General features: G+C 40.9%; 1 protein-coding gene across 1 annotated transcript in view; it reads left to right on the top strand.

Moving 5' to 3' along the window:
- Positions 1-10522, top strand: part of usp54b (ubiquitin specific peptidase 54b) — a 58627-nt gene extending 48105 nt beyond the window's left edge. The window contains exons 16-20 of the mRNA XM_080873090.1: positions 300-447; positions 2649-3472; positions 5567-5694; positions 5787-5912; positions 8238-10522. Of these exons, the coding sequence (XP_080729216.1) occupies positions 300-447; positions 2649-3472; positions 5567-5694; positions 5787-5912; positions 8238-8324 (1313 nt within the window). The 3' untranslated portion in view covers positions 8325-10522. The remainder of the gene's footprint in view (positions 1-299; positions 448-2648; positions 3473-5566; positions 5695-5786; positions 5913-8237) is intronic.
- Positions 10523-23229: the final 12707 nt, after the last annotated feature.

The raw sequence follows: 23229 nt of genomic DNA, 5'->3' as shown, positions 1-23229 counted from the left end.
GGGGATTGAAGTTAGGTTAGGTTTTGAGGACATCCCACTTTGCAACTCTTTACTTATGTAAAATACTCACACATTGATTTACAGCAGCAGAGTGTAATGCATGCTGGCCCCCTCACAAACACTCCTTCTGCTCTGCTTCTCTTTTCTCTCTCCTTTTGTATTATAATCGTTTACTCTCATCCCTCCTCGTGTCTCCTTTCTTGTTCCGTTCCTCAAACTTTCTCTCGCTTCCACTCTGTCGTTATATCTTTCTGTCTTATTCTCCTTTTTATCTCCTGCTCTGTTGTTAACATCCTCAGCTGTGCTCAGACCCCTGCATGAGGCTAACGCTCATAGCGGATTGGCTGTAGCTGCGTGCATGAGGAGCACTGGGGCCCCAATCAAACGCAGGCAGGAACAGGAAATGGAACGGGAGACAGGAAGCGCCCGCCCACAGGGCCCACGCAGGTACCACCACTGTCAACCCTTATGTATCCACAGCGGTGCCTGTCTCAAAATCACCTCAAAACCCCTCACTTCCCTCCCCTTCCTCCCTCACTTCGTGTTTGTCCAAGCTCAAGCTGTCCTCAAACCCACCTCAGGACTCCGCTGTGTGTGTCCTCTGGGTGCTGGCTGTGTAGAAACGCCTCAACACCCTCATGTGTGCGTCTTCAGCTCTGGCTGGACAAAATCCCAGAAAGCTTGATTTTGTAACCCACTCTCCCAGCACTGCACTCTCACATCCAGCTCTGTGTATGTGTGTGTGTGTGTGTGTGTGTCTGAATGTGTACGTTTTCTCAAACACACACCCTTGACTATATACAGCAACTTATTATCCGCTTTGTGTTTGTGTGTTTGTTGCAATGCAGTAAAAAGCTGCTTTGCTGTTCTCTGTGTTGCCATCAAGAAGAAAAAGAGGGAGAGGGAGAGAGAGTTTCTCTCGGCTTTTCTGTGCTTCACTGCTTCCCTTCATTGTTGTTGTGCTGCTCTTTGTAGCTTTGTGCTGCCAAGGCTTCCCTCTGCTCTTTGTGTGCTGCTGATCTGTCCTTCTGTGCACTGCAAAGCTGCAGTCCATCACTGTGTTTCTGTCCTGTGTGCTGCCACGCGACTGCAGTCACAGATCCTGTGCCGCGCTTTGTTTCCGTGCTCTCTGCTTCTATGTTTGTCTGTTACAAAAATTCAGTCTGCTTTCCTACTGATGTGTTAGTTTTGTTGCGTAAGGAGGGGAAAGTGAGTTTTAACATCAGTTTCATCAGTTTTAATATTCAGAAATCAAAGTATTAAGAATCTGAGATGCACTGATGACTTTTGATAGCCAAACACACATAGTTTTAAAAATTCCCAATTGGATGCAACACATGCAAGAGACACGAGGCTTAATGATGAAAACATTAAAAGAATAGAACTGAAAGTTAGTTGAAAAGGTCAGTTTGGTTATTGACCTGCAGATTTTTTGCCAATTAATCATCCCAACTGTTTTCCTAGGAAAACTCACTGCATTTGTTTGTTAATTTGTTTATAGTAACCTGAATGTCTTTAGATTTTAAAAATATGCAAGTGCAAAAAATGTACAGAATGTCCTAGAAAAAAAGAATGAATATAGTGAGCTTTATTGTGAAGTTCTAGTCTTTTCTCAGGATCTTAGATTCTTACTGAGTCAGGAAATTAGATGTATAATCTCAAATGTGCCTTAAAGGGCGGTCATTAAACTCCTAAAACCTCAAATATTCTTTTGTTAGATCTTGTAATTAGTTTTGCTGCTCCACTCTGAAGAACCAGCACAGACCAGAGACTGATTGAATGTGCAAACTAAGCCATGTTAATATTGATTTTAGTCTGTGTTTCATTAAAACTGAACTTAAACTGGAGTAAAACTTTTTTTTTTCTAAAATAATAAATTGTAAATCCAAACTGTTAACAGCGAGACTGAGGGAAAAGAGGAGGTGGAGGCAAAGCTCTCAGTGTTCTGCCTCTTTTATTACCTTCCTCCTCTCCTCTATTGATCAACATAAGCCTCTGATTTATAGCTCAGTGCTGCAAAGCCTGCTGGGTAATTACTAACGCTGAAAAGAGACAGGAAAGTTAAAGTGGGGGACGGGGGTGGGCGCTCACATAGACACACGTGTGTCTGTGCACACTACACAGAAATGTACAGACTTTCTATTCACACATACAAGCACACACACGCACAAACATTAATAGTGTCTCATGTCTCTGAGAAAATCCACTAATGTTCAACATATATCATATCCCTCATTTATCAATATATGCAAATCAATAAAAGGATATGAGACTGAATTAGTCTATGTCATAGATTGTTTTCAGTGCTGATATACTGCACCAGTGCAGAGTAGTGGAAATCTGATTACATTCTGTGTAAGATGGAAATGCTCAAATCAGACACTTAAGTTTGTCATCAGTCAGTCAGTGCACCTGAGCTTGTGCCTGATTCATAAACAGCATGGCTGTGAAATCTCATACACGAAGCGATGCTTGCACAAGGCTGTTTGTCCGGTATGTAAGTGAGCTTGTGTGTGTGTGTGTGTTTGTTTACCTGATGTGCTGTCGTGACCTTCCCTCGATGCAGTAACTCACCTGACGTCAGAGCAGCTTTGTTTTTCTGTCCTGCTGCCGGCTGACTGACGCGCTCCCTCTTTTGTGTCCTCCAGTGAACAGCCTGGCCCGGTCCAAGTACTGCTGACGCCCAATCAGGAGGAGGAAGAGGACCAGGCAACGCCCAACAGGGATGCTGCTCTGGGCCAAGGCCAGAACCCGCCCCCTCCGCCCTATCGCCCCCCTCCCCCTCGACCCCCGCTCACCCTCAGCATCGCTCACCCTTGCGCACCTTCCAGCCAAGGGGAGGAGGAGGATGGATGCGCGGGCAGGAGAGGGGAGGAGGAGGAGGATGGGAGGGAGGGGACAGGGGTGAGGCTGTGTGAGTTGCTGCAGGCAGGGGGGGTGAGTGTCAGACCACTGGGGAAGCACTTAGCCATCTCTCTGCCCTCGCTTCCTCTGCGTCTCTGGGATACACAAGTCACACACACCGCACACCTTGAACCCACTCACGCACAGCCTCCCCCACCTCCTCCCCCTCCGACCTCTAATCCACCCCTGTCTTCCCCTCTGGAAGCCTCCGGGCAAAGGAAACCTCTCACGCCGCTCTGGCAACCACCGCGGCCCCATTCCCCCGCGGGCACTGCTCAGCATTGGCCGAGGGAAGAAGCTGCTTCAGAGACACGTCATTGGTCCTCCTGGAGTTTGGACCGCCCCGACGCAGTGGTGACACCGTACGAGACACCCCCAGACCGCTGCATTCCCATCAGGCCGCAGGCATCCAGTCAAAACTACAGCTACAGTTGCCAGTCCTCTCCAGGTCACTACAGCTCCCAGCATGCCCCAGGGCGACACAGTAATCCCTGCTGTGACCGCAAAGAGGCTGAGTTTTCTGAGCTTGATTCCCTTTACCAGGCCAGTCTGCTGGCTGGAAAGACAGGTACACACACACAGACACACATAGCCACCATAACACAATCTGTAACTATTGGAACATTTAAACCCACCATTCAGTGAAATTAATTGTGCTCAGAATATGACATACCGTTGTGGCGTAATGACTAAATTATTAATTTTCACTATCAACTTAAATTATATTCACGATGCAAATCTCCTGTTCCACCACATCCCAAAGGCCTCTGTTGGATTGAGATTTGGTGACTGTGTAGGGCATTTGAATAAACCAGTTCGAGATGATCTGAGCTCTGTGCTTGCTGGAAGTAGCCATCAGATGGTTGTGTGGGAAAATTCCCAGTAGATCAGCAGTTTCTGAAATACTCAGACCAGCCTGTCTGGCACCAGAAACATCTCATATTTAAAGAGATTTGTATTTTTGTCCATTCTGATATTTGATTTGAACTTAAGTTCACATTTTTGACCACGTTTTATTGCTTTCATATTGTATGGCTGATTCAATACATGTAGTGAGTGTGTTTGGGCCTTTTGATGTACGATAAAGAAAGGAATTAAGGATGTCATACATAGACTCTTAAGATCTTAGAAATTTGTGATAGATTTTTGACAATCTCTGCAAGTTTTATGGATTAAGAAAATTGGCAAAGTGGTGAAAAACACTAAATACAAAGACAGAAAGGAGGGAAATGTAGAACCACAGCGAGGCACATGTGAAAACAATAATAACACAGGAAACAACTAAATGGTGGAGACTACAAGGAATGTGACCGCATGTCTTTTATTTACAACATAGAAAACTCTTTTTGCTTGTAGGCTCACTTTTTGACGCAAGCTAAAATGCTCCATAGATTTTTTTATTCAGCTGTAGTCCAACTATAAGCACATTTTTAATTTATGTCCTCAAGTATAAAACCGCTACAAAATTATATGTACGATCAACAGAACTTTGTGAACTGAAAATGAGGATTTTACACTGGTTTATACATGGGGACAATTTAACAATTTCAGTATTTTTTTTGGTCTGTTTACTGTAATTAGCAGTGGTAGCTGTTAATTTCCAACATGCACAACAGTATATTGTTGAGATTACCTCATGTTATATACTGTGCATATCAGTATGTAGTATGGAACTGAGACACAGTAAAGAGTACTGCAGTAAACAGGCTACTGCAGCAGATGTTACTGCTTTCCACTTTTATATTGATTTTTCTATAGGGTCACTTCTCTCTGTGTTAAATGTAAAATTTTAGAGACATTAAAGAAATGCTTTAAAAAAAACTTTGGAGTTTCAGTGAAGGCCTCGGTCTCGGTCTGTTTACTGCTTCGCAGGTAAACATCGCGCTGGCTCATTAAATATATACCAAGGATGTGAAACTTATTTTACATTGTGGGCACCACACTGTATCTCCCACTTTGATCCTAAATAGGACAAACCAGTGAAACTCCCCTTTTAGCCAGTGTAAAAAGTTTAATTACACATTTAATCTCTTAAATATGTCAATTTTAAAAAAAAGAAGACGTGCAATTTCAACTGTCTTTTACATGATAAAAAAAATGCTGCCGTAGCAAATGAAAGAAATCTGCATAAGTTTTTGGGCATAAATTGTAAGAAATAAATGTTTAAAATGAATAAAATGTAGCTCATTGCCCAGACTGTGCTGTAATTATAAGGTTGTTCATTCACAGAACATTTCTTTTTATTCGTTTTTATCGTGGATCCATTGTAAAAAAAACCCAAAAAAAACAGAAATTTCTATGATTGTAACTGATTATCTATTACTTATTTACATTGGTGTAGTATAAATGGCCATGTGGGAGGTCTGCTTTAGTGGGAAAAGTTGCAAAATTTCTGAAAATATAGTCCAAAATGTATTACCTCCTTCTCAAAGCCATCCACTGGGTCAGATTTGAGTCTTTTCCGGGATGATTCTGGCCCTTGTGGCCTTCTGTTTGACACGCCTGATATATACTGTATGTAAACATTTGTCAAATCATAAGCAAAGTTTGTTTAAGTTACTTATTAATGAATTCATGAACGACACAGGAAATGTAAGCTGTCAGTCTGACATAATTTGCAGACCACGCTCTGTTCATATTTTCACCATCTGTGTGTTCCCAGGCTGCAGCCCATCGGAGAGGCTCATATCCAGGGTGGGAGGGCAGGCTCGCTCCAAGACCCCCAACGCAGACATGGAGAGGAGTGCGTACGGGGCGGACTGCACCAGCACCCCCACCTACCTCAACAAGGCAACACCTACATAGTCCTTTGCAGAAACTGTTCATGGGTCATCAGTTGGATCCATTTTCCAGCGTCTGACAGACATTTTCTCCCTCTGCAGCCAATGATGTTGCGGGATTTTGGGGTGGAGCCTGATGATGGGGAAAACCTGAGGAGAATTGGACGCAGCCTGAGCGGCACAGTAGTGACCTCGCGCCGCAGCCGCCTGACTGCAACCCGCAGCTTTGTGAGTGTGACTACTTGGGCTCTGCTGCCTCCTTGCGGCTATGCTGTTAAACTGCACCTGCCTGATGTCTTGCGGTCACATTGCTTTTCCCTGTGCTCTTCTTCCCCCCTCCCTCCCCCCCGCTGTTTGTCTTGTTTCTTCCTTTTGTCCTGCTATTCTACTTGCAATCTGTCCTCCCGTTCTCTTCTTCTCTTCCTCTTCTGTCCTCTGTCTCTCTCAAAGGTGAAGCAGGCTGATGTCAGTGCCTCTCCTTGCTTACTTCCTCTCTTCTGAGTCCCTGTTGCTATTCCACCACTATCATCTCCTTCATCCTCCTCATCACCAACACCTTCTCATCACCACCTCCCTCCACTGCTTCACAGGTAAACACCGCGCTGGCTCATATGATGTTGCACTGTGTGTTTCGCCTGCATCAAGAGTGGATTTTTGGCTGGCTACTTTATGTGCCAGATAAGTCTGTTTTAGAGCAAAGTAAAAGTCTTCTCCTCTTTTTTTTTTTATTATTTTTCTCGTGAATATTCGCCTCCTGGCAAATTGGGCTCATCTGGCACAAAATTAGGCTGCATATCCATATATCTAAAACCAGGGAATCCTCACTGATTTGCAAAAAATGTGAAGACCCAAAGGTGATTTTAAAAGAAATTTGGCCTGCAAATCTGTCATGTGTCCAGTTCATCTAAAATTCACAGAAGGAAATTTGAAATTCTGAAAAGTAAACACTGATACCTTGATTTAGAGGTTAAAAAAAGACACCTTCCCACTCTCTATAAGGAAAAAAGCTGAAAACAAGAGGGATGTCTTAAAAAGGCCCCCGAAGCAAAAACATTTCAGCCTGTTAGGTTTTCTGTTACGTCAGTATTACACACGACATATCTGCAGATGTGTCGGCTCTGTTTGCATCATATTAGTTTTTAAACTCAAATTGTGGTGAATAGTTTGACAGGCAGAAGTGTCGTTTCAGGTTTTTACACTTCAGCTTCACAGTGCAAAAATAACACCTCGCTGTGGGAGCTGAAGCTAATGCGCATCGATCCAAAGTATTTTTACAAGCTGCTGTACATGTCACACACCAATGGTCTCTCTTAGCAGAGAAAAACATAAGAAGAAATGATAATTTCTAGTAATTAATTAGCAGTGCATTCAAAATTCTCACTAAATCATGGCTTAAAACAATTGGTTTAAAAAAGTCAGCAATTGAGTAATCAGGTTTTCTTCAACTTCTTAATCTAAAAATATACATGCATTAAATATTGGAATATATGTGTAGTTTTTAACATACAATTTCTTTATGTCTTATGGTTGGTTGTATGTTATAGGAAAAGTTATGCATCTGAGCTGTTATTAGCTTATAATAAACAAGCAAGGGAAAAAAAGGATCAATAAGCATGCACGTTGGTCCTTTTGATCTTTTCTGTTTTAAATTCAAGGTGAAATTATGCGTAAACTGCCTCCCGGCACTATGCTTTTACTTGCCAAATGCTCTTGGCTGTCTTGCATTGCGCTTCATTCACATGTGCAGGTCTTTAGACTGCCTCAGTTTTATGCATAAACAGTGCTATATGCTGTTTTCAGAAACCAGGATATGCTAGATACAAAAGATCCTAAATAAACCGTGCACTGTTTAGAATATGCATGTATACACAGTGAAGAATGACCAGTTTTTAAATGTTCCATATAAAAAGAATCAAATGTGGAATTTAACAGATTTTACTATTTAGATTATATGAAGCTGAGGGTGATGCACTGATTGGGAAATTCTGCATCCATACTCACAGTTTATAATTTAATCTCCCTATTTGGGCCAAAGAAACAAATAAATGCTGATTATAAAGAAGTAGCATGGCTGTTCTGAAATTTTAGCCTCTATCACCACAGGTTTTTTTAATTTTTATTTATCAACAGTCAAATATCTGTTAATGACATCTTAAAAAGAGGTGTCACTGCATCCTGCATTGTTTGATATAGATCTTATATATATATAGATATATAAGATTCTGCTTTTGTATCGATGTACAAAAAGAAAAGATAGCGTAGTATTTTTAAGGTGTCCCACAGGGATTTCCCCTGGGATGCTGTACAGCTATAGTTTATCAGATTGTATGGGACAAGTTTAAGTAGAGCTTGGGGAAATAATTCTTGAGATCTTTGAAAACTGTGTTTAAAGCATCAGTGTGTGACAGTTTGTGTCTTTTACACTCTGTAAATCCCATGATTGAAGATACATGTGTAAAATCGAAGCATGTGTGCATATTCCTGTGAATGACCACATCTGTCATGTTTGACGTGCACCTTCTTACTAATCTGACCTTTTATCTTCATGTCCAGGAGCTGTCGGACAGTTCAGGGAGTTTCTGGCTGTGTCTGACGGGGGTCAAGCTTTCCTCAGACCATGGTCCTTCAGTGCTTCACTAATATCTTACCGCAACCCGTCCACGTGGGTCCACAACCGCTTCACCTTGACGGACCTGGAATCGGCTCAGGAGGATCGACTCAGCTCCTATCCTGTTCCTCCTCCTCCTCCTTCAGACGACATGCACACGCAAACACATGCACGCACACATGCACATCTGCACTGACGTAGAGCCTCCCTCAGCGCCTGCAGCACCCTGCTTTAGCCCCTTCTTGCCTTCCTTCCTTTCCTCCTCCCCCTACTATTCTGTCTATGCAGTCACTCTGACCCCCAACTACAACCTCAACCTTTCCCCCTGCTTTCCGGGACTGTTTCTCGTCTCCCCCTGGGGTTTTCAGAGGGTTTCCAGGTGAGCTTGCTGCTTTTAGCAGTCGCTCACCAGCCGCATCCAACTAGGACTAGAGCTCTCTGTAGACTCGCCCTCCAACCCACAGGACCTTTAGCTCAGGGGGGGACTCTAACCAAGTAGCCACGCCTCTTCCTCTCTCTTCACGGGCATTTCTTGTTGGACGCACACGTAGCTGAACTAGGTCTGTTTCAGATGGACAGCCATATTTTTTTCTCTTTTTGTTTTTGGGTTTGTTTTTCTTCCTGTGTGTGCGCACAGTTAATCTGCCGAGACTGAACTCTCTAATAACTAAGTCGTGTACAGAAAACTCACATATGAAACCTGTATGTTAATTAATAAGACCTTATGGAATGTTGATAATGATAATTAACAAATATTGATAAACTTAAAGTGATACTTCCTCATGTCTGCATTTCAAATAGGAGTGGAGTGCACTTCACAAGTGTCTAGCTGGAGTTTCTGCCCCCAAACCGCTCGCCGACCTAATGACAGCTCTCCCGTTTCTACCGGGAGCTTGAACAAGAAAAGCGCTTCCTTTTTTCTCTGCTTCTTTCCCTCTTCTTTTCTTTCTGCTCCTCTTTTCTTGCTCTCTTATATTCTCGCTTGCTTTCTTTGTTCCAAACAGGAAACAGTAGCACCAGAAATAGGCCAGCAGCGGAGGAAAGTCTAGAAGGAATGAGAGAATGTAGGTTAGGAAACCCTTCTCTTAGGCTTTTAACAATGAAAACAGATGACTCAAGTGCACTTTGCAAGGTGACTCGGCAGAAGTGCACTTTCTGAAGGCTATTTGAACGTGGAGCAGCTGGAGAGAAGTCGATGCCGTTTGTTTTCACTCCAAGGCCTCAGGTGAACTTCAGTGACACTTATGAATTCACACTTTATTATTCCCCTCCCTCCTCCCACTGAAACTGGTTTTGAGACCTCAGATGTGTTCAGAAAAATGCTCATCTTCAACCTAAGACAGTGACATGTCTAATATGAACATGCTTTATATGATAGATATGTATTAGAGGTATATTTTCAGCCAGTGAGCTATCAGAGATGTCAACCATTCCTCAGTTGTATGAACAGTTATTACGACTTAATTCACTCTTCCCTTTATTGGGTAGCATTCTGACGTGTGTAGAGTACTTTTATTATATGCTTTATTCTGTTAAATATCGTATAAACTAACAAAGTCCTTATTAAACAAAAGGCCAATGTAATGTTCTTTAAGAATTTACTGATGTTGAATGAACGTTGTAACTAAACCAAAGGATGGCACCTAACTCAGAGAGTTAAAGTAAGAATTTATTTTTCCATTTAGGTTCAGATTTTGTGGTTGTATTTTTGTTTTTTTCTTCGTTTTTTTTGTGTTTTTGGATTTTTTTTGTTGTTGTTTTTTTGGATGTGGGAGAATGTAGCCAATTGTAGCGCATGAGTCCGCTATGCAAATCAACCTTCCCTCACAGTCCTTTACTGGAGACAGTCAGGAGGCAGACACGCCCACCCCTCACGGGTGCTCTCATGGACTCTGGCAGAGACACGGAGAGGAGGAAGAGAAGATCTCATGTTTATTGCTGCTGGTGAACTTTGTTGTTCTGCATCTACTGCTATGTTTCAACCAATGGAATGCAAAAAGAGAGCAACGAGGACGCAGAGAGCAAGAGGGAGAAAGAGCGAATGAATGTAAACTAAAGGATGAAAGTGTGTGTTTGCGTTAGAGGAGGGTGGGAAGCTAACTGACAAAGATGGTTATTTGTGGGTGTGTGTAGACTTTATGTGTCAGTTCTGGGGTGGTGTTGCTCGGGGAAAGAGGGAACCTGTATTTTTGCAATAAAGTTATTAACAATGCACTCCCAAAGGGGGCGTAACCACCGTAACATGTGTTTCATTATTTGTTTGTGGGGAGGAGAGCGAAAAGAACTTAACTTTCAAGAAAAAAGAAACCAACACCAGTCTGGTCTTAATCCAAATTAACAGGAAAACTAATTAAGCTCTTAAGCAGTGTTTTTCATATATTTACATATAATACACTAATCTACAGCTAAAATATTCCTCAAATATAGAAAATTTAAGAATTTTTGGTCAGTGAAACTAATAGTAATGCTTAAAATTAGTGTTTCAGCTCATCAAACAAATTTAAATATTACACAAAGAAAACACAAAATGCAGTTTCTAATGAAGGTGTTTATTATTAAGGAGGGAAAAATCCAAACTTACATGACCCTGTGTAAAAAACTAATTGCCCTCTAAAACCTCAAATTAAGTTGGTTAGGATGTTCAGGAACAGCCCAGCAACCACCAAGGCTCAAGTCTGTCATGAACTGGAAACTGCTGGAAATCCAGCGTCACTGTCCTCAGTGAAGCAGGTTTTTCTGTACATCACTATGGACCGAGAGCATGCCAACCAAGAAAGATGTCCCAGCTACAAATTCTATACCTTCAAGCTTGATTTCCAGCTGCCCACATGGACAAACCAAATAAAAAACAAGACATATCTATTAGAGATGGCACGATACCACTTTTTTATGTCCGATACCGATACCGATATCATAAATTTGGATATCTGCCGATACCGATATGAATCCGATATAGTGTTTTTTAATCAACAAAACTGTTTTTTAAATATCTTGCTGCATTTTGTATAAGTTCATACTCAAGTTTAAAACAACAACTACACTAAAGCTATTCTGTTATACCTGTATGCAAAAAAAAATATTTCATAGTTCAGCAATACTGATCAATCTAATAAACTTAAACCTACACCATCCTCCCTATTCTGGTATTTTAAAGAGTACTTAGCATAAATATTAAGCAACCTAACTAATAGGGTTCCAACTCCCAGCAACAACAAAAATAAAAAAATAAAAAATAGGGAACCACCCCTCACGCTCCACCTCATGATGCTTAATCGACGTAATCAACCTTAATTTGATGCAGTGTGAAAAAAAATGCACAGAAATCAATTATTTTTCAAGAAATATTAAATAGATTCAACATCTTTCTTCAACAAAATTGCAGACTGCACAGATGGTACCTTCCCAAAGGGAAAAAGTACTATAGCTTATTAGGGTATATATATTAGACTTAATAGTCACTATATACATTAATTGACTTCTATTCATTTTACATCAAATTAAAACTTTGGGTGTCAGATAATTATTTATTAAAAGCTAGACATTTTAAATGAGAATAAGAAAGAAAAGTATGTCTTTGTGCCCCCTTTTCCCTGTTAATGCCCTATCGGCCCCCCTGGCTAAACTTTGCTAGATCCGCCCCTGCACAGTTACCAGCTCAGCTACGTAGAAAAAGATCCTCGAGTAGAAAGTAATATTAAATACATTCTAACAATAGCTGATCAAGCTTAAACGTGCTGCTGTTGTTCAGCCGCTGGTTTACTCTTTCTGGTGCAAAGTGGGCCAAAAACAAACTAGAGAGACGGACTCGCGACAGAAAAGCCGATCAGCTGATCGTTAAGCAGTTTCATGATGAAGTAGCAGCAGGAGAGGCAGTCGCTCCATATATCGCTCGTTAAGCTTAACGCAGGAATGCTTTACATTCAGAGATGGACTTACACACTTGCTTTACTTCTCTCGGGATAACTTTGTCGGAGATGAAATGCTGGGTTGCTAGCGAAGCTCCACATGCTATCCAGACCACCGACAGGTCCCCACAGCCGCTCTATCACGTGATGCATACTGCTCTGACGTGCTAACGTTCTGAGGTGAGTTACGGCGTGTTGCAAGTTTTGTGAGGTGCTTTCGTGATATTTAATGAATCGGATTACATTTTTTATTTTTCTCCGATATCCGATCCAGTAATTTAGGTCAGTATCGGACCGATACCGATACGTAATATCGGATCGGTCCATCTCTAATATCTATGGAGGATTTAAGGTTAGACAAGCATGGTGGTAGCGTGCTCTGAGACTTTTTTTTTTTTGCTGTCAGTAATCTTGATACATTTCACAAAGTGGATGGAATAATGAAGAAGGAGGACGATCTCCAAATTCTTCAGCTTTACTGCAAATTAACAGCTAGATGCTTGAAACTTAGACATAATTAGCTGTTCCAACAGGACAGTGATCCAAAACTGGTTTTCAAATCCATCAAGCAGGATGACGTTACACTTCTGGAATGGCCGTTCCATAGTGCTGATTCTCAACCCTACCTAAAATTTATGGTCTGTGCTTAAAAGCGGGGTTTTTGCCAAGAAATCAACCAGTTTGAATTAACTCTACCAGTTCTACCAAGAAGAGTGGTCAAATATTCAGCTGTAATTATGCCAGAAGTTTATTGATGGATTTATTTAATCACTTAAATATTCAAAAACGAAATAAAAAATATTCTGTATATTCTAATACAATTTTTTTTTTAATTTATTCAGGGATCATTTATATTGTTTAGGGATCAGTAACTGACCAGCGTTAGTTCCTGCAGTACTTGAAAAAAAACTGCTACAAAATTTTTTTTGCATCATATTTCTCTTAAACAGTGTTTAAATGTGTGTGAAACTGTGAAGCTATATTACTAATGTCTTCCATTAGGTCAGTCTGCAGTTAGCCTGCCTACCACTAGATGTAAGCAGTGATACGCTGGCCTGCCACTTGCATTTACCCGCTACAATCAGTCACTCCCACTCATGCACAGTAGTGTTGATATAATTCATAAGCACCCTCACAAACGCACACACATTGCACTTACCCAGGCAGCCTTTTATTATTACTACTGAACGTATGAAACTGTGTGTTGAGGAAATAAATATTTTACATCTTTAGCAAATGCAAAAGATTCAGAGTGAGATGAAGAGATGACGGAAGCCATGAACAGTGCAATAATCAAGAAGATGCACACTGATGATGAAGTGAATTTTGTATAAGTGATGATTATTTATCAAGAACACAACTGAGCTTCCATAATGAACACATGAAAAATATATTTTTATATAGCTACTCAGAGAAAGTTGATTGATCACATATAAAACACACAACATTGCATTAATTTGATGTCATGCCACTGTTTCTAGTTGGAGTCAGAATAGAAAGTGGGATCCTTTCAAATTTAATTAATGAGATGTTGCTAAGAGAAGTGTGTATCTTCCTTGCAAATGTCTTCAGCATTAGTCAAGCAGTCTGACCACCACAGCACTGCAGAAAAATATTCATGTAAAGATTAATCTTTATCAGTTTGTCAGGTAAACTCTGAGTTTTAATTTTCGGTTACACCTTGTTAGACTGCCTGCATCCTCTCTGCAGCACTTTATCTCTTCATTCTTATAAAACTAAACAATAGAACTGAAGTGAGAACCGCAGTTAGAAGTAATTTCAACCTGAGAACAGTAGTGAAAGGAAAAGTAAAGACAATAAGGCTGCACTAAAGGAAGTGGGTCAGAATAAAGAGAATAAATGGAGATGATACCTTCAACAAAGATACTAGCATAAATGATTCAAGTGTCTTTCAAGGCTTTGGTTTTCTGAAAAAAACAAAACAAAACAAAAAACACTGAAGGAAATTGCAGTGCCACATTTTCACCTTTTAAACAAAAGTGCCGCCGATGGATAACTGAAAGAAGGGGAAAACAGAATTGTTAAGAAGACTGATGAGCCCCTGGATGAGCAAACGCAAACACTGAAAAGGCAAAGCTAACTGCAAGTCAAAGAATTTGTTGTGAGCCATGAAATCTACATCAGGAATAAAACAAGACTGCTGCCAGCTTCCAACTGTGGATGACAATACATTTAATTTGGGGAAGATAATTGTCTGTAATGATAAAAGCTCTCACTTGCTCACACTCATAGCCCCACTTAGTGTTGATTCTTAACACCGCATACTGGTGTGAGGTTTTATGAAGTTACATGAATCCCATTTTGCAGAAGGCCAGAGCGAACAATTCAAAGAAGAAAAGAAAAAAACTGAGAAAATAAAATTACTTGACGATGGGCTGAAACTAATCCAGACAACCTGAAGGTAATTAGGAACATCTTAACTCCTGAATGCTGATCCGAGGTCAGCGCACAGCACTGAGACAAGAGGTGTGATGAGGCACTTCGAAAATGAGTGTGAACTGTTGCACCTGTATTAAAAAAACGCAACTATGACGTCAATACATCTGTGACACTATCAGGTCATCCGAGCTCAGCAGGAAGAAAATTTCTTTTGCTGTGCAGGGTAAAAATCCCAATCTTGGCATTTTCTTCACTGAGGAAGTGGAGAAACAATTCCACACAGCTGGGGAGAGAGGTGGCATGAATCATAAGTTTTTTTTTAATTTTAGGTTTTCTTGTTCAGTTCTTGTTTGGTTGGATTTAAGTACCAAAACTACTTGGTTAAGTCTAAGAAAAAAAACACAGTTTAGCCATTATCCTTTAGCATCTAATTTAGGAACGTCTACACACCGGAAAATGATACTTGGGACTTAGGTCAGTTTATTTTCCAGAATTTTCCTTTCTCACAATCTCCACAGCAGGAAAAAAATCCACTTCAGATGAGTTTCCACTGCCGGACATATGGTTCGTGTTTAAGGTTTAGTATCGGTAAGACCTTCCAGGTGACATCACACAATGTCCACTTTGCTAGCAGTTAAATGATCTGGACTATTAGCTGCACTAATTGGACTACAGTACAAAAAGAGATCACAGACAGCTCACAGGTTAAAAACTGGCTTGTATGTGAACCTACTGTGCTAGACATTTGAGATCTCACATTCACTTCTGTCGGGTATGTATAACAACAGTCAGTGATAATATGTAAAAGCTGTTCTGAGCTCTAATAATGCTGCAGGCCTAAGCAAGGAAACAGCTTCAACCTACACAGGCTCTTAAGCCGTGCTGACTGTAAATACACAGGCTTTTTGACCTGCCAGGATATTCGAATAAACACCAAAGTGCCAACCTGTGTTGATAGTAGACAAGTCAAAGGGTCATCAGTCAACAGCACTTACCCTCTGATGACCAGAAAATGTATAGGAATTTCTCCAATACCTTTCACATATTTCACTCTGGCTCAAGAGGTCGACAGAAATTACCTTCCCTGGAAGGCAAGCTTCTATTTTGGATATAAGTTACAAGAACAGTGAAGGATTTGATTCAAGAGCCTAGAGTCAACTTAATTTTGAAATTTCTCATTCATGCTAAAGGAAGCACATAGTAATGAAGTGTGGGAACACGATACATCACCACAAATACAGATGACAGCAAACTCAATAACCTGTCAAAGCCAAGCTTAAAAATGTCTGGAGAAGCTCTTTACTGGAGAGATAATATGCTCAGAGAGAAGCAGGAGTCCTGTGGAAGTTAAAGGAACTACCGTGATACCAGGTCACACATAGTGCAAACTCCACATGGGCAAGTGCACAAAATAGAAAATCAGCTTTGAAAATGAATGGCCTACAGGAATTCCAGGATAAATCCAAGAACCCAAATCAAAACACAGTGATAAGAAAGAACAAATTCCAACCCACATCATGCAGAGAGACATGTGTGGTCCCCGGCTCAGGGAGAACCTCAAACCCTTAAGTGAGCAAACAGAGCTGCACTTTATTGTAAACAAACTTCAATCCACGGTTTGAGAGTAAGCCAGCTTTGCAACTTGATGCCCCCAAACTGTTAACTTCATAAAAGAGCTTCTTTTTACTTAAAATCCTTCTTTCTGATCAGAGTGCTGATTTTTGATTGTTTTTGTTGTTTTTCCAGATGCGGCAATGTTTTTTTTTTATTGGCATTTGTTGCCCGAAGCACCAACAGCTGTGGCATTAATGGCCCCTGAAAAATAATTTGCATATTTATTATTTATTCATCCGCATTTTCCACTGATAATTGATCATCCGTTTGACTTAGCATTACCCAGTGTGTTCCAATCAAAATATAAAGGTGTTTCATTACAAAATCCTATTAAGCAGGTGTTGTCAATAACTGGCACTGTGGAGGCATAACCCAAGTGCGCTTGAGCATCTGTGAATGAACTGGTGGCCGGATATTCTGCTTCAGGAATTTCTTGTAGAGATCAGTTACAGCAAAGCAACCCCAGACCATCACACTACCACCACCATGTTTGACTGCTGGTATGATGCTCTTTTTATGAAATCACTCAGACCTCAGATCAGTCAACAGAATATTTTCCCAAGTTTTGGGGATCAATAAGATGTGTGCTCCTTTTTGTCAGCAGTGGTTTTTTCCTTGGAACTCTCCTTGGATTTTATTTTTGTCCAGTCTCTTCCTTATTGTTAATTCATAAAAAGTGACCTTAACTGAGACAAGTGGGTTATCTGTTATCTATCTTTCTTTCTTTTGTAAACCATGAATGACTTATTCATGTCTACACAAGGAGGCTGTTTTTATATTCGACAGCACGACATGGTATATTAGCCTCATACACCAGGTAGCCAGGCTCCAGCAATGTAGCTACATTCACAAATAGCTGCTAAAACACGGCTGAAAATGCCGGCTATATTTTTAGTTGTTTGCTTTCTTTGATGAGAAGTAATCTTTCCTCCTCCTCCTCCTCCTCGCTGTCTTTCTTTTCTCTCCCTTCTCGTCTTCCGTGGTGCTGGCAGCGGTGAGAGTCGTGTCTGATGCCAAAGCTGCCTGTCATAGGGAGAGGTGCACGTGCGGAGGGCTCACGTGCGGTTATCGGTGCGGTGGCAGACAGACGCTCGTGTCATCGTGAGCTAAAAATAGCGCAGAGCGGAGGAGGGAGAGGAGCCTACACGAGAAAGAAATAGAAACTTTGGGGTATTTTTACCTCACGCGTCCCTGTGCTGCACCCAGGCGTGACTTCTTCTCCTCCTCTGTAAACCCCTGTGCCATAAGTATTTATTTATTTATTTATGTTGCTGGTCTATTTTTTTTTTTGTCTTTTCTCAATTACATTCTTTTTAAAGTTGAACTTGTATTTTTCTTTTCGTGAATGAAGCGGTGACTCATTCTTATAATCTTACGGCTAGGCTGCAGTTTCAGGGTTTCGGACAAAACACTGTACTTTACCGTAATGTGTGTGCGTGTAGTTCTGAATGAATGAACGTTAACAAGGGGGTAAAATACGCAGTTACAGTATGCATGCAGCTGACAGCATTGTTACCATAGCAACCGCGACTTAAACCCATTAACTCACTACACGTGCACAGACTCAGCCATTCATTTCCAATTTTCTCACTCCTCAATTATCCATTCATCAATAAATGTAATATTTAATGCACTGATGCATTGAACTGTTCATTTGTTTTTGTTTGTTTTTCAGTTTTCGTTTACTTCTCTCTTAAAGGTTTTGTGTGGGTTTGAGGACACTGGGCAAGAATAGATGACAATCTAATAAATAATTCAAACGGTAGCTTTGTGAAGAAGTGTCAGGAGGCTGTTCATTCATCCTCGTGCCTGCTGATCTGTTTGGGGGACTGTAGTATGCTGTTGTTCAGGTGCATTGGCTGTAAATTTGCAAAAGTTAGAAGTGTATTTGTTTTATCGACAGTTGCAGGAACTTGTTTGAAACAAAAGTGGAACTATATTAAACACGCAGCGATGTTGTAACTGTTGAAAAATACTGTAGGTTTATACTTACTGTCCAGTTTTGTGGTGCTATAGTGTCAAAAAAAATGGGATGACTTAAAGGGACATTCCACTCCAAAACCAAATATACCTTTTTAGTTATTTAGGTGTGAGTCAGGGTTACTCTTGCAGATGTTATATGTAAAGATGTCTTTCCCTTTCTGAAATATAGTGGAAATGAATCAAATGGTCCTCAAAGCACCAAAAGAAAACTCATGACCATCTTACACACATACAACAGCTCAACAAACCTATGAAACAGTTTCATGTAGGACCCATTTTTTTCTAATGAAATTTTTTTTCTAATGAAATCAACAAAATAAAGCATATTTCCACATGTGAGTAGAGGCTTATACTCATAATGGCGTCACAGAATGTAAAAATTAACTGCGTTCCACTTGTCTGAGTTATAATATTAGCAAGCTGCATGCTTTGGTTGGCAGGCTTAGTTAGATTTAGAGTATGGTAATCCAAACAATGGTTGAGAAGATTTCACCACCAAAATTTGGTTTGTTCTGCTGGTGAAAAGTTTGCAGGGCATGGTTTAGCTGGGCACATACAGTCTTATCACCATCCATACAACAACTAAACAGCATGAGAATCTACTGGGAACTACACCTAAGTTGTATAACTTCAAACTGTGACACCAGGCTTTTGTGTTTGACATCACGTCCCCAGCAACTTCTGTAGTCTTATTTAGCTAAGTGTTAGCAAACATCTTCTCTGGAAAAAATGAAGCCTTGACAAAAGTGTATTTTGTGTTGTAGAACAAAATGTGAAAAGCTTTTGTTAATCACCGACTCATTTTAGCCATCTAATCAAAAAACCCATGCAAAAAATCCTGCTGACTTTGAGATGAGGGAGAGCGGATTAGGAGTCGTCCCTGCAGAATCCTATTAGAGGCACATTTTGATATGATAAATCATGATGTGGGAAATAACTTGGGAACATTTGTCATCAGACCATTCAAGGCATATTCACTGACAGCTGAGTTATATTTCAGCATATCTCTATATCTTTTAAATTTGGTCCAGACTTCAGCAGACAGCGTTTATACTAAAGGTGCCATTCTGGAGAATTTTATCAGAGCAGAGTTTTATACTTCTTTGATTGCTTTATAACAGAGATGGGAAAAAGATATGTAAATGAGAACAGCTAAATGGTTAGGTTGGCTGTATTACAACACATTATGGGTGATCACAGAGAACAGGACAAGGGCTGAAGGTTAATAGAGTTGAACTCATCAGAGTGCATCAGTATCCTGCCCACAGTTGAATGCAAAATTAAGAAGATGACCTAACTGTGATCACAGATTTTAATTGGTGTTATAGCCAGTCACACAGTAGCTGTGATTAACCTGTATTTATGCTGATTTTATTTTAAGATTAATAAATAAAAAATATTTGATTAGCTCCATTTGCTGTTCTGGTATTTCCTTCACCTTACCAAGTGTTGGCTCTGATCAGTACAGTAGTATTTTTCTCTTTGGGAAGAGGTCTCCATGGAAAAGAACTGGAAAGTCTTTTTTGACATGAAACCAGCATTTTTCATTTGCATGCAAAGAAGTGTTAAATCAATCCAACCTGATGACAGTTGAGCCAGTTCCATTTGCTGAATAAAGGTTCGTAAGGTTCAGTTTGAAGCTTAGAGAATTAGCAACAGGGAATTTGACTCAGATTATTTTTAACCTTTTTTTCCCCCAGGGGTTAGACTTTCATTCTCAAACGGCAAGTTGAGGCTTTGTGGTCTCTGCAGAAACTGAATATTTCATACAAGGTAGTGTTTACTGCAGGATTCTTGCTGTGGACTTGCTGCAGTCCCATTGCACAAGGTACAAGTGAAACCGGTAAATTTTCTATGCTGAATACACTGTAAACTACACACTTAAAACTTCACTTAATTAATACTTTGTTACTGTTGTTAGGTCCAAATTTCTGGTATCTTTACTTCAGTATTTACTTTTTACTTTTACTCCCTACATTTTTGAACAAATATCTGTTCTTTCTACTCCTCACATTTTCAAAATAGGCTCGTTAAAGTTGGTGGGAAGGAGTGCATGTGTCCATAAGTTTTGTTTGCAGTACTTCAGCATTTAGCTAAAGCTCTACAGAAAAGGAGGAAACATGAAGGGAGGATGCCAATGTTCACATTTTGGACAGAGAGGACAGATGGTTTGAAAGAGGAGTGAAAGAAGCCATCTATGTCCACTGTGAGCAACCATCTTTGAACAGAGGCGGTGGTTTACGACACCAACTGTCTGCGATCTATAATCCAGTTTTGAGATCCCTTCCCAGACGCCTTAATGCCCACTCACACCCTGGGCCATCTGACCTCAGAAAATCACATGATAGGGTGGGCCCAGGTTTCACAATGAGCTCACCCGAAACCCTGGCTGATTGTGACCCACACCTGTTTTCACACCTTGGCTCATGTGATTAGGTAGAGGATCATCAGGGGGTCCTTTGACGGAGCGTCTGTGGAGAGAGTGAGCAGCACCAAGTTCTTGGGTGTGCACATCACAGAGGATCTCTCCTGGACGTACAACACCACAGCACTGGCCAAGAAATCACAGCAGCGTCTCTTCTTTCTCCGCAAACTAAGAAGAGCAGGAGCACCAGCCCCCATCATGTACACTTTCTACAGAGGCACCATCGAGAGCATCCTGTCGAGCTGCATCACTGTGTGGTTTGGAGCCTGCAATGCGTCCTGCCATAGAACCCTCCAACGCATAGTGAGAGCTGCAGAGAGGATCATTGGTGTCTCTCTCCCCTCCCTCCAGGACATTTACAGCACCCGTCTCACTAAAAAAGCCCTTTGCATAGCGGCTGATCCCACGCACCCAATGCAAAGCTTCTTCAAGCTGCTGCCGTCAGGGAGGAGACTGCGGAGTCTCCAGGCCAGGACCAGCAGACTGAAGGACAGCTTCATCCATCAGGCTGTCAGGAAGCTAAACTCCCTCCCGATTCTGCCCCCCTCTCCCCTCTTCTCCACCACGGTCTCACTGAACTCTGTCACACACACACACACACTCACTCTCTGACGCACTCACTGGCCTGCTCCAGTCACTTTGTGGAGCATTGGACTGCCATTACCTCATAAGACTTTGCTGTTACACTATCTCTTACCGTACACTACTAAATCTCCATTTGCACTATTTGCCTATTTTGCACCACTATGCCTTCTTACTTGAATATTGTATATTGTATATTGCATAGCTTTTTTTTTGTTATACGTAAAATTGTATTGTATTTATTTAAATTTTTACTTTTTAATTATTTTATTTGCATTTTTCTAATCACTAGGGTTTGAGAGTAACGCAATTTCTATTCTGTGTATGTCCTGTACATGTGGCAGAATTGACAAATAAAGTTGACTTGACTTGACTTGACTTGTCCCTCTTTAGGGGGATACTCCCACTGGGTTTAAATCTGGGACTCTCCACCATTTGACCCTAGAACTGAAGAAGCTACTCAGATGAGAGGTGAAACGTCTTCAAGCAACTTAAAGAAGTCCAGACGCTTTTCTTTCCAAGCTCCTTAGAAAACATGAAGGGGGTGAGATTTTGACAAGTGGCAGGCAAATGTAACCTGTCAGCTCAACAAACATCAGAAAACACACAAACTGTTTGTGTGCAGTATGTTGGACAGTGTGTGACTAGCTAAAGGTACAGTTATTTCCAGGTAGAGAAAAGAAAGGGCGCTAACTTCACTCATAGATGGAGAAAGATAAGAAAGACAGGACAGGACAGGAACAAGAGTGGTTAGATTTAAAAGGTAAGGACCCTTCAGTGACGCTTGATAAACTGCAAATTTAAACCTTGCATGTAATGTCACACTTTTAATTACATATTGGTTATGTATATGATGTGTTTTCATAAATTCTGCAATTTTGTATTGTGAAACATAACATTAAACAAACTAAGCGATACAAACTTGTGTTATTCAAATGTTGCATGTAAATACAGGGTAGTTTAGTGCAGGTTAAAAAGGTTATTTTGCAGCACTGGGGTGAATTCACAATAAAGCACTGTGGTGGACTGGAGCACAGTGGCTGTGGTCCTCATGGTCAGATTTAGGTTACTTCAGGTGCAGCAGAGATGAATTTGCATTTAAGCTAATGATACTTAGATTAATTAACTGAATTACAACTTTATACCAACTGTATACTGTCTAGTATAAAGACAGTTTAAAAAAACTGGAGTGTCAGTGTAGAGGATGGACATCAGCCACGATAGTTTCTCAGTCTGCTGACATCTTGTTGAATTGTTGTGTAAATCCACAAAGAGCAAAAGGTCAGCTGATCACAGCATGTACACAAAGAAAACCTACTGAAGCTCACATGAGAAATTGTTGTGAGCTTTGATTCTTTTCAGTGTGCTGGGCCACTGCACTGATCTCAGGTTTCCCGTACCCACTAAACCTTGAATGCACTTTTAAAATAAAATCCCTTTTCCCTGCATGACAGATACAAGTTTTTTTTTCAGTTTTCCTGTTCCTACTCAATCAGCTTCAAGGTTTGACATGTTGCATGTTCAAAGATGCTCTTATATCTTGTGTTTCATATATTGTAGAGAAAATAATCCAAAAATGACAAAATATCCAGAAAACATCAGCTTTTCTTGGCAGAAATGCTTTGTAGATGCCAGACGTTGGTGGAAAATGGCCAGGCGGCATCAAGCAAATAGGAAGGTAACAGTAACTCAATTATCTCCAACAAGCACGCCATGTTCAACATCACCTTCCATCCTCATTCATACCTAAATGCACTGAGTTGATGCCATGTGAATGCTTGATTAGATACTTGTAGTAACAAGCAGTAGAAGAGGTGTACCTAATAAAATAGCTGGTGAGTGTATATAGTGGAGGTCTTGTCTCCCTCATTCCCGCTTTCCTGGACCTGGGCCGCTTGCTGCTGATACGACGTTGCCTGCTGGCCCACCGCTCACTTGCCTGCCTCCCCACGTCTCGACCGCTTCTGGGCCTTCCGCCCCACCTGTCCCCTCCACCTGAAACCAAGTAAGGCAACTCAGTTTAACTGT

This window comes from Rhamphochromis sp. 'chilingali' (assembly GCF_963969265.1).
Source record: "Rhamphochromis sp. 'chilingali' genome assembly, chromosome: 22".
NCBI lineage: Eukaryota > Metazoa > Chordata > Actinopteri > Cichliformes > Cichlidae > Rhamphochromis > Rhamphochromis sp. 'chilingali'.
The sequence above is the reverse complement of the archived record's forward strand: the minus strand, read 5'-3'. Positions and strand labels throughout refer to the sequence as shown.